Source organism: Chenopodium quinoa, unplaced genomic scaffold, assembly GCF_001683475.1.
Source record: "Chenopodium quinoa cultivar QQ74 unplaced genomic scaffold, ASM168347v1, whole genome shotgun sequence".
Taxonomy (NCBI): Eukaryota; Viridiplantae; Streptophyta; class Magnoliopsida; order Caryophyllales; family Amaranthaceae; genus Chenopodium; species Chenopodium quinoa.
The window spans coordinates 577,055-592,263 of record NW_018743051.1 but is presented as its reverse complement, the minus strand read 5'-3'; the positions used below and the strand labels follow the sequence as shown (position 1 = coordinate 592,263).

Here is a 15,209-nt window from a genome sequence, read left to right as displayed (position 1 = left end):
GGATCATTTAGTGCTCAGGCCCAATTTTGGCTAAATTGGACCCAAACAACTAGTATTTACGAGGGTGTGGCATACCCTATTTGTTATTCGATGAGCTTAAAGGAATTGTTTGTGCAGACTACTAAGTGGAAGGTTGCTTCGATTGATTTGGATACAATGGAAATTGAACTTGTGAAGGATGCTAATTTGTCTCAATGCACAGATGCCCATGTTTGTGTAGAGAACCTTATGATGCTTCGAGGATAGGATTGAATTGCTAACTTCTTTTGGTTGAAGAGGAACATCACATGAGAAGAGCTGAAGAGGGGATTGAAAAAGAAACATGAGATGAACATCATTTGATCTTTTGCATGTAGTAGTATTAAGTTTTTTTTAGCCTTTGCTATTATCTTTGTTCCTATAGATGAAAGGAATTTTTGTTAATTACTACCTCAAAAACGTAAATTACTACCCCTAAAAAACTTCAAGTGATTGCTACCCTTTTTCTTAATTAGCCCCTAATTAGGCGATTTAAGGGTAACAATCACTTGAATTCAATCAGTTTTAGGGTAGTAATTAACAACTTTATTTTTAGGGTAGTAATTCACAAAACCTCTCTTTTTTGAGGTAGTAATTAACAAAATTTTCTACATGAAAATACTAGTATTTATTTTCATTGTAATACTCTTGCTTTAATTTTGAAAGTCACACTGAAGCCTGATTTAGGAAAGAGATTATTTTGCTGTATCAAATTATCTTTAAGCAATTGTTTGAAATTGTGAATGTACTTTGTTACAACTAAATTTTACCCCTTGTACGCATACACCCTCTACATTTTCTTTTTTGAAACATACAATTGATATGACACAACCATACGAGAGAGCCCAAGTTAACTTCAGAAATTAACATTCCAAATTAAGCTACTCTTATAATTTTATGTATTTATTTTTGTGTCACTTTACTATTTCAGTTTTATTATTTAGAAAATAAAAAATATTATAGTTGAGAGGAGATATATTTCGATTATATTTCCATGTCTCAAAGATAAACTTGAATTTTCCCATATGTAGATTAGGGGTGTTCAATCGGTCCGGACCGAAAAAATGGACCGGACCACCTTGGACCGGTCCAAAACCCTATAAATATCGGTTTTGGACTGGACATAATTTTTTTAATTAAAAATATGCGTGAAACCTTAGATAATGGTTAAAATTATTCTTAATTAGCTTAGAAAAACTTATCCTTAATTAGCTTAGAAAATTTGAACTTTATAAGTTTTTTTTTACCAAACATAAAAAAAAAAAAAAAAAAAAAACGTGAAAATGACGTTAAAATATACTTTTTCCTTTACATTTATTTTTTCATGTTTTCCATAACTTTATTAAAATTTAGTAATCTTTTTAAAAAAAATTCTTAAATCGGTACAAAGCGGTCCGATTCGGGTTTTAGACCGATTTTTTCAGTCTGGTCTAGGTTCGGTCCCAGCTTAATCAATAGTTATCCTCGTTCGATGTTCAATTTTGGGTTCGGTTATGAAAGCATTTCTCGGGACTATAGATGTGTTAGGATTATCCGAAATTTTAATGTGGAAATGAGCTCTATTGAGAGTGATGTTATGGTTTATAGCTTGAAGAATGATTCATGGAGAAAGGCGGCTAGTCCTAGTGTTCCTTTCGATTTTGATTACCATTATGCGAATTTTGTCTTTCTTAATGATGCCATCCATTGGGATGGTGGTTTTACTTTTAGTGAGAATGAAGCTAATGAACCACGGCCTATTGTTGCCTTTAATTTAAGGGATGAACGTTTTAGTACTCTGCCAATTCCTAATGTCGATTCCATGGACCTTGCTCACATGTTCGTGGGAGTACTTGATGGTAGCCTGTGTCTTTCTGTTAGCGGGCTGAATAGTGATACTGATTTGTGGGTAATGAAAGAGTATGGTGCAGCTGGATCTTGGATGAAGTTATTTTCCTTTTCCAAGATCTATGGTTACGGGGGAGTGGAGAGACCTATTTGTTATTCGATGAGCTTAAAGAAATTGTTTGTGCATATTACTTATTGGCAGGTTGCTTCTGTTGATTTGGATACAATGGAAATTAGCAATGTGAAGGTAGTTAATTTTCCTCGATGCACAAATGCCCATGTTTGTGTAGAGAACCTTCTTATGCTTCGAGGATAAAAATACTAACCTTTTTTGGTTGAAGAGGAACCTCACATGAGAAGAGGGGATCGAAAAAGAAACATGAGATCTATGAACATCATTTGATCTTTTGCACGTAATAGTATTAAGCTTATTTTTAGCCTTCGCTATTTTTATTGTTCTTATAGAAGCAAATATTTATTTTCATTGTAAAACTCTGCTGTAATTTTGAGAAATGTCACAGTGAAGTCTGATTTAATTTGTGAAAGAGATTATTATTCTGCTGTATCATTTTTCTTTAAGCAATTGTGTGAACGTACTTTGTTACAATCAGTCATTTGATAGATTAAGAAATAAGTTGGTATCGTACAACTAAATCTTACACCTTGCATTCACCTCACTCTCTAGTCCTCTACTTCAAGGATTGCTTTTGGGTTACTGCAGCACTACTTTTATCAAAAAATTTACAAATGCTCATTAAAAGACATCACCAGTCCAAAACACTTGCGCTGATGTCCCATATTAATCGAATAGTTCTATTTGGAGATCATGTTCCCTTGCCATTATCATACCAGTACAAAGGCAAGGACACGTTACCTGAAACTAAGCCATCGTATACAAAGGTATGATCACCTGAAGACATCCCGCCTGGTTTTTGTAATCATAGTTTCATACCCTGGGTACTGGAAACGCGATTGGAGAAATCATTCAGGGAAGAGGACAGTGCACCCAAGCAACCTTTAGCACTCGACTTACAGGCAGGCAACGTCCAATGGCAGGAGATGCGTTTGGAATGTCAACCACACTAACTATATTTTATGTACAGGTCAAGGGCATATGCTCTATAATACGCGGTTGGAGCTTGAAGAAATCCACGACGGCCTGGAAGACTGGCCTATTGTTGCCTTTAATTTAAGGGATGAACGTTTTAGTACTCTGCCAATGCCTAATTTCGATTCCACGGACCTTGCTCACATGTTCCTGGGATTACTTGATGGTAGCTTGTGTCTTTCTGTCAGCGTGTTTTAATTGTGGCACAAGTTTTTGGGTAATTAAAGAATATGGCGCAGCTGGATCTTGGATCAAGTTATTTTCCATTCCCAAGTTGTATGGTTACACGGGAATGGACAGACCTATTTGTTATTCAATGAGCTTAAAGGAAGTGTTTGTGCATCTTTCTTATTCGCTAGTTGCTACTGTTGATTTGGATACAATGGAAATTAGCATTGTGAAGCAGTGCGGAAATGCCCATGTCTGTGTACAGAACCTCCTTATGTTATGAAGATAGGAATGCTAACTTATTTTTGGTTGAAGAGGAAGATCTCATGAAAAAGAAGGGATCGAAAAAGAAACACAAGATGAACATCATTTAATTATTTGTTCATAGCAGTATTAAGCTTGTTTTAGCCTTTGATATCATGTTATCGCTGTTACTATAGATGCAAATTTTTAATCATCATTGCAAAACTCAGCTGAAATGTTGAGAAATGTCAGTGCAGCCTGAATTGAGAAAGAGTGTTTATTCAGCTGCTGTATCAAAATTTCTTTTTAAGTAACTGTGTGAACATGCTTTGTTACAACCAGTCGTTTGATAGATCAAAAAGAAAAAAAAAAATTGGTGTCATACAACCAAATCTTACACACTGGTATCACCCTCTACTTCCGGGATTGCTTTTGGGTTATTAAAGCACTTTTATAAATTTACAAGTGCTCATAAAAAGAACACCAATCGGATAGTCCTAAACACCTGCGTTAATGTCCCATCTTATTCGAATGGTTCTATTCGTAGATCATGTTCACTTGCCATTATCATCCCAGTACAAAGGCAAGTAGGACACATTACCTGAAATCAAAAAAGGATTCATATACATTAATATCCAGCCAAATGTGGTCAATATTATAAGCTTCTGATAAAACCCGAGAGTTTACTATATATCAATGTTAAACAAAGAGAAAAAATTTACAACCCTTGTTGATATAAAGCTAGCACAAGAACAAGGTTCATGGCATAGGCCCTCCACTTTACGCGAGGAAATTAAGCTGCTAAATGCAACCAAACAAGTTTAAATGCTTGTTTCAGACTATAACCAAGAAGCAGATGGCTAATGTGCCACAAATCAAGCCTCATCATGCCTTTAGGAACGTATCAGCCAGTTTAGCATGATGCTGGAGGAAGCAACCTTATTAGGTAGTATTTTTTTATACAGTAATGAAATTGGCTTGGACAAGGCCTAACGGTGAACCCCTAGGCTATTTAAATCCCTCCTAAAAAAATAAAAAAAAAAATCCTTGGACCACATGTAATTCAACCATTTGCCAGTGGGTGGACAATAAAGTTATTTACTTTGCTGGTGTTGTTGGTGAGGGTGGCAAGTGAGGTGGTGTTTGGTTTTGGGGGGGGGGGGAACTTAAAAAAGGGTGGTTTTAAGAGATCATGTACCCCTCAAGTGACCAAGTCAATGCTGGATTGCAAGGTCAAAGGTCAGATTTCGGCATAAAGTGTGTTCTTGCCACAAAAAAAAAAAAAAAAAAAAAAAAAAAAAAAAAAAAAAAAAAAAAAGGTGTTCTTAAAAAAAATTTATGTAGTAGTTTTTTAAAAAAAAGAAGTGTTTTGGTAAGGAGGTTTTTGGCAAACTTTCCTAGATTATAATGTATAGAATATTCGAATTGTGTTGCTAAGCACATTCACCTATTATAAGATATAGGGTCAACAGGACACACTCTCTGCCATTGCTGGGATGAAGCAGTTGACACCAGTGCAGCAGTGCTCCTTAGTCCTTACATATAGCAGGGTGGAAGGGTGAAGCAGTGGACACCAGTGCAGCAGTGCTCCTTAGTCCTTACATATAGCAGGGTGGAAGTATCTTTAGGAACTAGAGTACTGTTATTGTTATAGCATGGTTCTACTGTCAACAAATTTCAACGTGGTTGCTATCTTGTACAGATTCAGACAATCTTAAATTCTCAAGGATAAATATAGGGAAAAAAAAAAGAAAATAACAACATATGAAGTAAAAAAAAAAAAACACTAATTGAACATGACATAAGCAGACTATGAAAACAAGTCACAATGGAAGTGGGTTAGATCAATCAAGATTAAACGAGAATGGAAACGTTATGAATGTCTCGTGTTCCTAGACGTAGCAAAACAAAACAATTCCAATCACAAGATTCTAAAGAATTGTATACCTTTCCTACACCTGAACAATTTGAACACCTTTGTGTAGTTGGCACTCGCAAGGGGCGATTGTAATCACCGTTTATCGAAATTGGTTCTGTCCTTAAGCACAAACCACTAGAAGAACATCGAGCACAGGCCAGATACCCTGCAAAAGAAATACGGAAACAAGAAATGACAAAGCAATACAGACAATGAATTACTTCAGAATGATGAAAATTTTAATTCTGAATGATGCTGTGCAACAATGAGACCAAGCAAGATTGACATTAGACGTGTTGTCTGAAAATGAGGAATACAGACACTCTGGTAACATATCCTGAATAGCAAAGCATTTCAATTTTTAAGACTTTGCTTTACCATCATACTCAGCACAATAACCTTCATTATTAGTAATTCACACACTCCTTCAGTTAGAATCAACCAGCCATAAGTCCACAATTCAACACAAGAAAGACTTAACCATAGCATACCAAAGCTGATTACAATATCAGTAAACAAATTCTCATGATGCCTAGATTAGAAAAAGGGATACAGGAAGTTCTAAGATAAAAAAAGATTAAGAAAGAGATGAAAGTTATCTGATGGAATAGAAGGCATCACCATTGCAATCTTATCAAAATATATATTTTCCAAGTTAGACAGTTTGTTGCTGTGTATTAGGAATCAGGGGAAAGTGGGTGACCAGTCAAAAATGCTGTATGAGAGAGAGAGAGAGAGAGCAGAGATTCAATGTTTTAAGAACAAGTTAACATGTACCGGATCCACGGCAATATTTGCATCTTTTCTTCTCTTGTTGTTCCACATTGTTGACTTCAATCAACATCAAAGCTGAAATAACTCCAACAGCCCCACCAGCAAAAGATGCCACTATGGGATCGACTTGACTGAAATTGGTGATCAAAATGACAGTACAAATGTCACTGATTGTTTAACAAAACACAACGTTGATAATATACCCTTGGCTCTGAAGAAATTAAACTCTCTTGATAAAATGAATCAACTCAAAGCCATTTGCGTGATCTTTAAGCTTATAAAGAATATAGCATTGTTTCTTATCATACCTCAGTTGAAGTGGTAAATGCAAGCTGCGAACGAAGTCTTCATAAGATGTGCCCCCTATACCTAATTTTAATTCCAGCTGCAAAATAAAGAAGGTTCAGATCTTATACAAACCATTCAGCAAGTAATCCTAGTAAAACTGTAAAGAAATAAGTCTCCTTTGTCCTTTCCAAGCCAGAGACGATTACAAGTCTCCATGGTTAAAATGGTGAAGTAGAAAACTGATATCTCACAAGGTCAAGTATGCTCTATGTTTTCAAATCACAATGATGATTAAACACCTCTCCTTTCATATAGAAATTTATACAGAGCCAGCTAGCCAGTGAAAAAAAGATGGAGAACTAAAAAATACATCAACATATCACCAAACTCAAGAAGTAATTAAGAGTTCTGCAACCGACTGAAAAAGCATTCAACAAGCCTACGAATTATGACTTGGTTGAAGCATTTTCCTCACAGGACAGAGTAATCTAAAGAACAAAATCAGTTTGATAGTGTGTTCCAGAAGACCAGAATTTAAACTTGGTGATATGCGTGAGTTATATGAATTTTATTTGATTTTTCTGTTTTAACATTGATTTAAGTTGAAAGTACTTAAGTGATTGGGTGAGCTTCATAAGCATGCAACTTGATACCAGACAATATTATTCAATGGAATAATTGCCGTATAGCTTACAGTGTTTTGATTATAAGTAAAAGGAATGCAGCATATTTCTCAATATTATAATTATTATCCAACCTTTCAAGAGAGCACTTGTGAGTAGAATAGAATGAGAAAACGGCATAAGCTTACAGATGGAGCAATAAGGCCTCCAAAGACAATGATCCCTGCTATAAATGAAAAGCTCGTCAAGTACAGTTTCTTCAATGATTTTGGAGTCTGCATCATGAAACTCAAATCATTAACATCAGGAAGCTTAGGAGAATTGATAACATTGAAGAGTCACACTTCATAAGAAGTGAATAAAGACTCATCCAAGATATAACTTGTTCAATCTAATTACTATATTTTTTCCTAAGATAAAAACGAAACTTAAATTTATTACATTGTAAATAAAAAATTAGCAATGCCTGTTTCCCCAAAGACTTACCACATGAGGAAGGAAGGGAATAGATGAAGGAATCTCAGGCATTTCATTTGCCTCATCTATATTACCCTCGTGAGTAGCCTTCATCCCCTTGAGACGTTGTTGTATCCGTAGTCTCCTTACCTATAATCACATATAATTGAAAATCAATACAACAGCTTTACTTGATACTATTACCATGAGAAGTTCTTCCTACTCCATTGGTGTAAGCAATGGGGGTTCAATGTGTAACATTGAACAAACCCATATAAAATTTAGCTATAAATTTCACCTCCTCCATCAGAAGAAATATCTTATTACGCCTACTCCGTATATTATCTTGAATCTCTTGTGACTGCATTTGTACAAAGTTCTGGATCGTCTCGGGTCCCTCTATGATGCAAAAGTTGCTGCACAATATGATTGCTACAATATAAGGAACCCTATACTCACTAACTTACACTAAGTACTCCCACTTTACAAGTGGGATTATATCAAATTCTAACAGCAATTTCGATAAACATCATAAAATCCAATGCCCATTTCAACAAATATCACAAAATCCAATGCCAATTTTAACAAAGATGCAAAATTCAGTGACAATTTAATTAAAACTTAGCAATTAGCAATTGCACAATTCTAACCCAACAACAATATATGGATTTTAGAAGACACCCTTTTTCTGTAACAGCTACAACAATTACTATATCAAATTGAGGACTCAATCATCATAAAATTCATAATACCCACTTCAATTTTCATTCAAATTATAAAATTATGAACCCAAATCAAATTACCCTTTTCCCAAATTGTTCAAACTATATCATATACCAACAAATTAAACCATCAATTTCCCAGATTTTTTTAATTGAAAATAGCAGACAAAATTCAGACAGAATTATTAAAAATAGCAACAAATTGTAAGGGATAAAGAGAAGAACCCGGAAGAGTTGTCGCCGACAGGTAGCGAGTCAAAGGAGTCTGAAGAAGAAGAAGAAGAAGAAGATGATGATGATGAAGAGCAAGTAATACGAAGGAGCTTGGGATTGGAGAAACAATGGTGTTTGAATTTGGAGTTAGAAGGGATGGTAATGAAGGAAGAAGGATGAAGAGAGAGAAAACACTCCATTTCTGAGATCACAACACACCGCCTTTACTTTTGCTGAAGCTGCTGCTCTAATCCTATACCAATTGGTTTTGTGTTGGTGCATACAAACAACAACAAGATGGAGGAGCCACGGAGGGAGCGAGAGGGAATTTGTTACGGAATCCTCCATATTGCCCGTTATCGGACCATAAATTATCATTAATCTATCAGAAAAAAAAAATCGTCTTAATGTCTACCGTTAGAATATCACATTTTTATAATTTTTGTATAATAGAGTTGAAATTAGAGACTACAGAGTTCCTTGAAATTTATGGACCCTAGTAGAGCTGTCAAAAATCGACCCGAACTGGTGAATCCGAACAGTTTTGAACTGTTCCGAAAAGGAACCGAACCGTTAATAACCTGTTATTTTAAAACCGTAAACCGACCCGACCCGATTTTTTAAAACCTGAAATTGAACTGATCCGAATTTTTTAGAACCGCTAATGAACCGTACCCGATATCAAGCCGAACTGATACAACCTGAAACCGAGAACAACCCAAACCGATTACTTTTGAACCCGATAGTAACCCGACCCATTGTAAACCAAAACTGTTAAAACCCGACAAAAACCCGATAAACCCAAATCTTTTACAACCTGTAACTGGTTAGAATTGAACCGTTTATAATCCGTAATAAGTTATGATCGAACCGTTTATAACCCGTAATCGGTTATAATCGAACCGTTTATAATCCGTAAGTCCGTAACCCGTTATAACACTAGAATTTTTTATTTTTTTACTTTTTTTTGCGTATATTTTATCATTAGTAAAACAAAAGGGTTTAATTTGAACTATACAATATTTATATTAAAAAGGTTTGGAATTTTGATGTCATTGAAACTCTTATGCTACAATATCATCGTCCTCTAACGAGTAATGGCTTATGGAACACTATATTGTATTAAAAAAAATTAAAAATCTAAATCAAAAGCTAATAAAGGGCTTGTTCTCATTGACTGAACTCAGCTAAACTGAACTGAATTGAATTGAGCTGAACTGAGCTGAACTGAGCTGAACTGAACTGAAATGAACTGAAATGAATATTTTATAAGAGAAGGAAATTAGGAGCTTAGCTGAACTGATGAACTGAATTGAAATGAATATTTTATAAGAGAAGGAATTTAGGAGTTGAACTGAACTGAACTGAACTGAGCTGAGCTGAACTGAACTGGACTAAACTGAGCTGAACTGAACTGAACCGAATTTCAACGTAAGAGAACAGACCCTAACTCTAGATTTGTTATTATTAGTTGATCCTTAAAATCATTATACAAAAAAGGGACATAAAAGTAAACAACTAATTAATACTCCGTATGATCTACTGAAATTACTAATTAAAGAATATTGAGGATATACTCATATACTTGACGATATATATATGTTAACGAAACCCGTTTAAAACTAGCAAAACTAGTTGTCAAACTGGCTGAGTTCAACTTGAACCAATTACAACCCGACTCGATTAGGACCCGATATGTGTTGACCCAAAACCCGCTTTAAACTGATAAACCCCGTTTTTAAACTGACCGAATTTAACCCGAACCAATTATAACCCGACCCGATTAGAATCCGACCCGAAAAGAAACTGTAATAAAAATAAATCAAACCGAACCAACCCGAAATTATTTAAAACCGACCTGAACTGACCCGTTAATAATTCCAACCCATTAAAAACCGACCCGTTACAAACCGAAATCTGATAAACCGAACCAAAAACTGAATCGAAAACCCGATTGACACCACTAGACCCTAGGCATAATGTGAGTTAAGACAACAATTGGGTACTCAATTGTTGGTTTTTTCACCTTTTGGGTATTCAATTGTTTTTTTTCCCCGTTTGGGTACTTTGACCCATTTTCCAGCCAAAAAAAATTAAATCACCCAAACAATTGAGTACCCTTGGTTAAAAATTGAGTTCCTTGGGTTAAGTCATGTAGGCCCACCAAAAAAAAAAAAAAAAACCAACAGCTTGCTTCCCCTCTCTCCCCTTTTCATTTTCCTTTATTCTTGCCATTTCTAGAAAAAATTTCGCGGAGGTTGGTGAAGAACATGAGCTAGATTGTGGCCAAATTTGGGGAAAACAACAAAAATCGCAGCTGTTTTTTGAGTTATGTTTGATTACACAGCCTTGTAGTTAATTTGTTAAAAATTTCAATTTTTTTGGGCGATTGATTATCGTTTTGTTGCGATTTAGGGTTTTGGTTTTGTGGGTTAATAACGATATTGAAATGGTGATTTGTTGTTGTTTTGTCTAATTATTTGTACTTGTGATGTTGTATTTGCTGCTATATGTGAGTGATGTTGTTGGATTGTGGGTAAATGTAATGATGCATAGTTAAAACCATCACATATAGAGAGCCAAAAGAGAGAAGGGAGGGGGGGAAAATCTAAGCAACAAAGTCGACCCATGTCCACATGTAGCTAGGAGGGACGCAGAACTAAGCCAAGTCCCCTACGTGAGCAATTACAGAAGCGTAAAAACGTGTAGAAGAAAGATAGAGAATCACGTTAAAAAATACACAAGCAATAACAAAATTAAAACTAAGCACTTAATTTATTTAGGAAAAATGGAATCTAAAAATTCAACCTTTGGCCGGTCTGAAAATAAAAATCCAACCTTTAAGTAATCCCCAAAAAATCCAACCTTTGCCCCCCACCTTCTCCAACAAATCCACGACCTATTAAAACAGGTAAACTTGATACTTCTCCGGTTTCTTCCCTCCATATTTATGACCGTTGCAGGGGGAAGTTAATTTGGTAATTAATTCCTCTGTTCTTCTCCCATCCCATCTCCTTAAAAGCTCTTCTCCCCCCTAAATTTTTTTCTCATTCACTTCCTCATTTCCATTTTTCTCCAAGAATCTTACTTTGTTCTCTCTCCAAAAATGGCAAGTCAACTGTCTGCTGGCTTTGGTTCTTCTAGGTCTAGGTCGAAGGGAATTTCTTCCCCTGCGAAATTGGTGTGCTACCACAACGAGTTTGCGCCGTTGAGGACTGTTCGATATGACGGTCCGACAAAGGGGAAAAGGTTTTATGGGTGCTCCTACTGGTGTGTGAGATTTATGTTAATTTTTTTTTTGTTCTTGATTTTTATTTTTTAAATTGCATTTTCAAATTAGGGTTTTTAATGTGTTTAATTTGTAGGAGCAGAAAACATGTGGGTTTTTCAAATGGGCTGATGAGGTTGATGATGTACGCGATCTGCAACAAATTGTTATTGAGAAGGAGGAAACTATCTCTGAACTGGAGCATCAAGTGGATATGCTGAAGCAGGAACAGGAACTGATGAGAGACAAAGTGAAGAAGCTGAAGGCGAAAAAGGAGAAGTTGTTCGAGGAGGTTGAAGAGATGGGTATTGCTACTACGGAAACCATGTTCGAGCTGAAGGAGAATAACAGTGAAAAGAGGCTCATGCTGACCTTGGTGTTTTCTTGGGCATTTTTTACTTTGGTGCTCATGCTAAAATAGTTGATGATGGTGATGCTGTATTTTGGGGGGGGGGGGTGGATTAGTTGTAGTTGCAGTTTTTTGGGTATAATTGAATAGGACTTGGTGAATGTATCTGCTTTTGGGGATGTTGAAGTACTAGGAGTATGTTCTGTTTTTTTTTTTTTTTTTTTTTTTTTTTTTTTTTTTTTTTATTAATTGGATGTTGGTATGTCTGTAGTAGGAGGTACAGATTGGATTTGGTAAAAAAAAAGTTCCTTTTGTTTTAGTTTGGTCAGATGTGGCCATTTAGGTGAAGGTATGAAGCATATGATTTGAACAATTTATGTACATTTTGGCAACTGATTTCAATGATATGAATATATGATGTTGCTTAATATGGTTTGTGTGTGTTTTGTGACTGCAAAAGTTATATGGAAATTAAATACAAAGTCAGAATATGGAAGGATAATAACCATAGATTAAATAATGTCATCAAACTACAAAGTGTCAACAAAATCCATACAATCATCAAACTAAACTGAAAACATAACTAAATGTGTTCAACACATATTACAACTGATCAATGTTCACTTAACTAAGTTAACTAAATGTATCTATGAGGTGGAGCCTTGACTGAAGTTGTATGAGAAGCTTGTGGTTGTAGCACTAGTTCTGCCTACACCTCCATGAAGTTGTATGCACAATTAAAAAAAATAGGGTTAGATTAAAATGAGGAGAAAGAACTAACATGCAAAACACTTAGTAAGTACAGGTGAAATAGCTTACATATGAATTGCCATCTTGTGACACAAAGACTCACAGAAAACCTTTGGGTTGTAACTCTTGAATGCTTCTGCTGCAAGTGGGTCTGCTATAGCTAACTTAGCTATATTCTCATTGAAGTCTGCTTCATTATAGGCTTTAGCACAGCTCCAGAACATAAGTTTCATGTCATCACCCTTGAAGTTTTTGTGCCAATGAGCAAAAATGTGCCTTGCACAATGTCTATGCTCTGCATTTGGGAGAACTTCTAACACTCCAGCTAATATGGACTGAGACACATAAACAACATCATTTACTTACTAAGCCATATATCAAATTTAAAAACAAATGTAATGAAGATGCAATACTAGAATATAGAGGAAAATGTTAATACCTGATGCTCATCTGAAACAAAGATTGTCCCTGCTCCATCTCCAAGGTCAAGACTCTTCTTCAAGTTCTCTAAAAACCAAGCCCATGACAGATTGTTCTCACCTTCTACAACAGCCCATGCAATGGGATACATTTGATCATTTCCATCTCTCCCAACTGCTGGCATCAACTACCCACCCAAAAATGTCTTCAAGAAACATGCATCAATACAGATAATCTTCCTTCATCCTTCTTTCCAACCCTTTTTCACTCCCTCAAAACAAACATACAACCTTTGAAAAATTTTAAGTGGTTTGTTCTTATCCATGTAAGTAACTAAGTCCAATTGTGTGTTTGGACTAACCTTTTTCACTGCTTCTAAATACCTCCCAACTTTACTGTAATGTTCTCTCATAGAACCATGAAGCTTTCTATGGGCATAGTACTTCACTTTGTAAGCAAAATCTCTCTTAATTATAACCTTGAAAGCCCTCCTTACTGTCCCTATGATATCCTTAGCAGGCCAATGTGGTCTAGCCTTGAACACATCAAGAAACTGCTCTGCCAACCAACTGCACTTCAATTGCTTGTTTTTCTCCATATTCCTTAAGCAAGTATGCTCCTCCATGACTGATTTCAACACAAATGAACCCCTCCTAAAGTCCCATGAACCTACAATCTAAAAGGACACCCTGCAGAACACCTCACAACTATTCTCTGCTGCTTAGGCCTATTTCCTGACACAATGCTTAGGTTCCTACCCTGAAACAATGCATACTTAGCCACAACCTCCTTAAATGCTAGTCTACTTCCAAACCTTTGTCCAGCCTTCCACTGGAAAACTTTGAAGTCTGTGTCAGCCCCTATCAGCAACCCCCTTCTTTTTCTTCTTTCTTCAATTGTTTCCTCATCCTCACTACCATTAGGTGTATGAATTTCTTCCTCTGACTCCTCATACTCAGAGACAAAACCCCCCTCAACAGCTCTCACCTTTAAGCTTGCTTCATGTTGTGCAACTAAATTACCCCTTGCAGCTTCTAGTTCAAGCTTCTGTGCTAATTCAACCACACTTGTATTGAAACCTCTAACTATCTCTCTTACTTCCTGTTTCTCATCATCACTTGTGTCTATATCAAACACCTTAGGATCTTTTAACAACTCTAGGTCATTTGTCTCTCCATCAACCTCACCAGATCCAAAGTTTGCTTAATAAATTTCATAATCAACCAACCAATCCTCTTCTTCACAGTCTAGTAATTTCTCCTTATTCAAATAGTCTTCTTCACACTCTTCTTCACAATCAGTATCCCAATTATCCTCATTTTTCACTACAAAGTCTTTATCACCATCATCATCTCCCTCTTCATCACCTGATTCAAGCACCCCCCACAACAAGGTATCTAATGGGATTGGACTATCTGGTTTGTTATCCTCCCACTCATAATCATCAGGAACATCAGACCTGATAAAATTGGATGGAGATGCAAGTTTGTTTTCTGGGTCAGATTGGGGATCTGGTTCTTTAGGTGGGTTTTCTGGTGTTGGAGAAGTGAATGGGGTAGATTCAATTGGAACATGATTCTCTTTTGGGTGTACTTCTAAGTTGACTGCGGGAGTGGGGACCAGCTCAGTTGCTGTTTGTTTAATCAAACTAGGGGAAGGAATCTTATCTCCTACAGCAACTACTTCCTGGGTCAATGTACTACCTCTCCTGGGCTTCAATTTTATGGGCCTGTTGGTCTTAGCAGGACTCCATCCATGTGTATATGTGGGCTGGACTACTGCATTGGATGCAGTTTGGGATTGTGCTAAAAATTCAGGCTCAACATCATCATGCACAACATACATATCTAGTTGTCTACTGTAATCAATCACATCAGCCATTGTTTTGAACTGAGCATCACTACACACATTCCTCAACCCATCCCCAAATTCAAGTCTAGGAAGCAAATAATATATGTAATTATCCCCATAATCACCACACTTAGCAATTAATTCTTCCATGTGAGACCAGCACAAATCATCAGTAACAACATTAAAGGTTTTATACTGCCCTCCCAAATATAC

The 15,209-nt window shown here is 36.1% G+C and overlaps 2 protein-coding genes across 2 annotated transcripts; one reads left to right on the top strand and one right to left on the bottom strand.

Annotated features, from left to right (window-relative positions):
• Positions 1 to 1,570: 1,570 nt before the first annotated feature.
• On the top strand, positions 1,571 to 2,161 carry LOC110731045 (F-box/kelch-repeat protein At3g06240-like). The gene has a single exon (XM_021910897.1). The coding sequence runs from the start codon at positions 1,571 to 1,573 to the stop codon at positions 2,159 to 2,161; it is 591 nt and encodes a 196-aa protein (XP_021766589.1).
• A 1,439-nt stretch (positions 2,162 to 3,600) lies between these two features.
• Positions 3,601 to 8,685, bottom strand: LOC110730979 (protein ORANGE-LIKE, chloroplastic-like). The gene is made up of 8 exons (XM_021910832.1): positions 8,371 to 8,685; positions 7,722 to 7,839; positions 7,454 to 7,573; positions 7,156 to 7,242; positions 6,365 to 6,441; positions 6,060 to 6,187; positions 5,312 to 5,448; positions 3,601 to 3,965 (listed from the first exon to the last, which is right to left on the bottom strand). The coding sequence occupies exons 1-8, from the start codon at positions 8,556 to 8,558 to the stop codon at positions 3,888 to 3,890; spliced, it is 933 nt and encodes a 310-aa protein (XP_021766524.1). The 5' UTR covers positions 8,559 to 8,685; the 3' UTR covers positions 3,601 to 3,887.
• Positions 8,686 to 15,209: the final 6,524 nt, after the last annotated feature.

Coding starts and splice junctions, on each gene's coding strand:
- LOC110731045 (XM_021910897.1), top strand. CDS start 1,571: ATGAGCTCTATTGAGAGTGATGTTATGGTTTATAGCTTGAAGAATGAT.
- LOC110730979 (XM_021910832.1), bottom strand. CDS start 8,558: ATGGAGTGTTTTCTCTCTCTTCATCCTTCTTCCTTCATTACCATCCCT. Junction 7,574..7,721: donor TATTTCTTCTGATGGAGGAG/GTGAAATTTATA, acceptor ATGTGATTATAG/GTAAGGAGACTACGGATACA. Junction 6,442..7,155: donor GAGGCCTTATTGCTCCATCT/GTAAGCTTATGC, acceptor TTTATTTTGCAG/CTGGAATTAAAATTAGGTAT.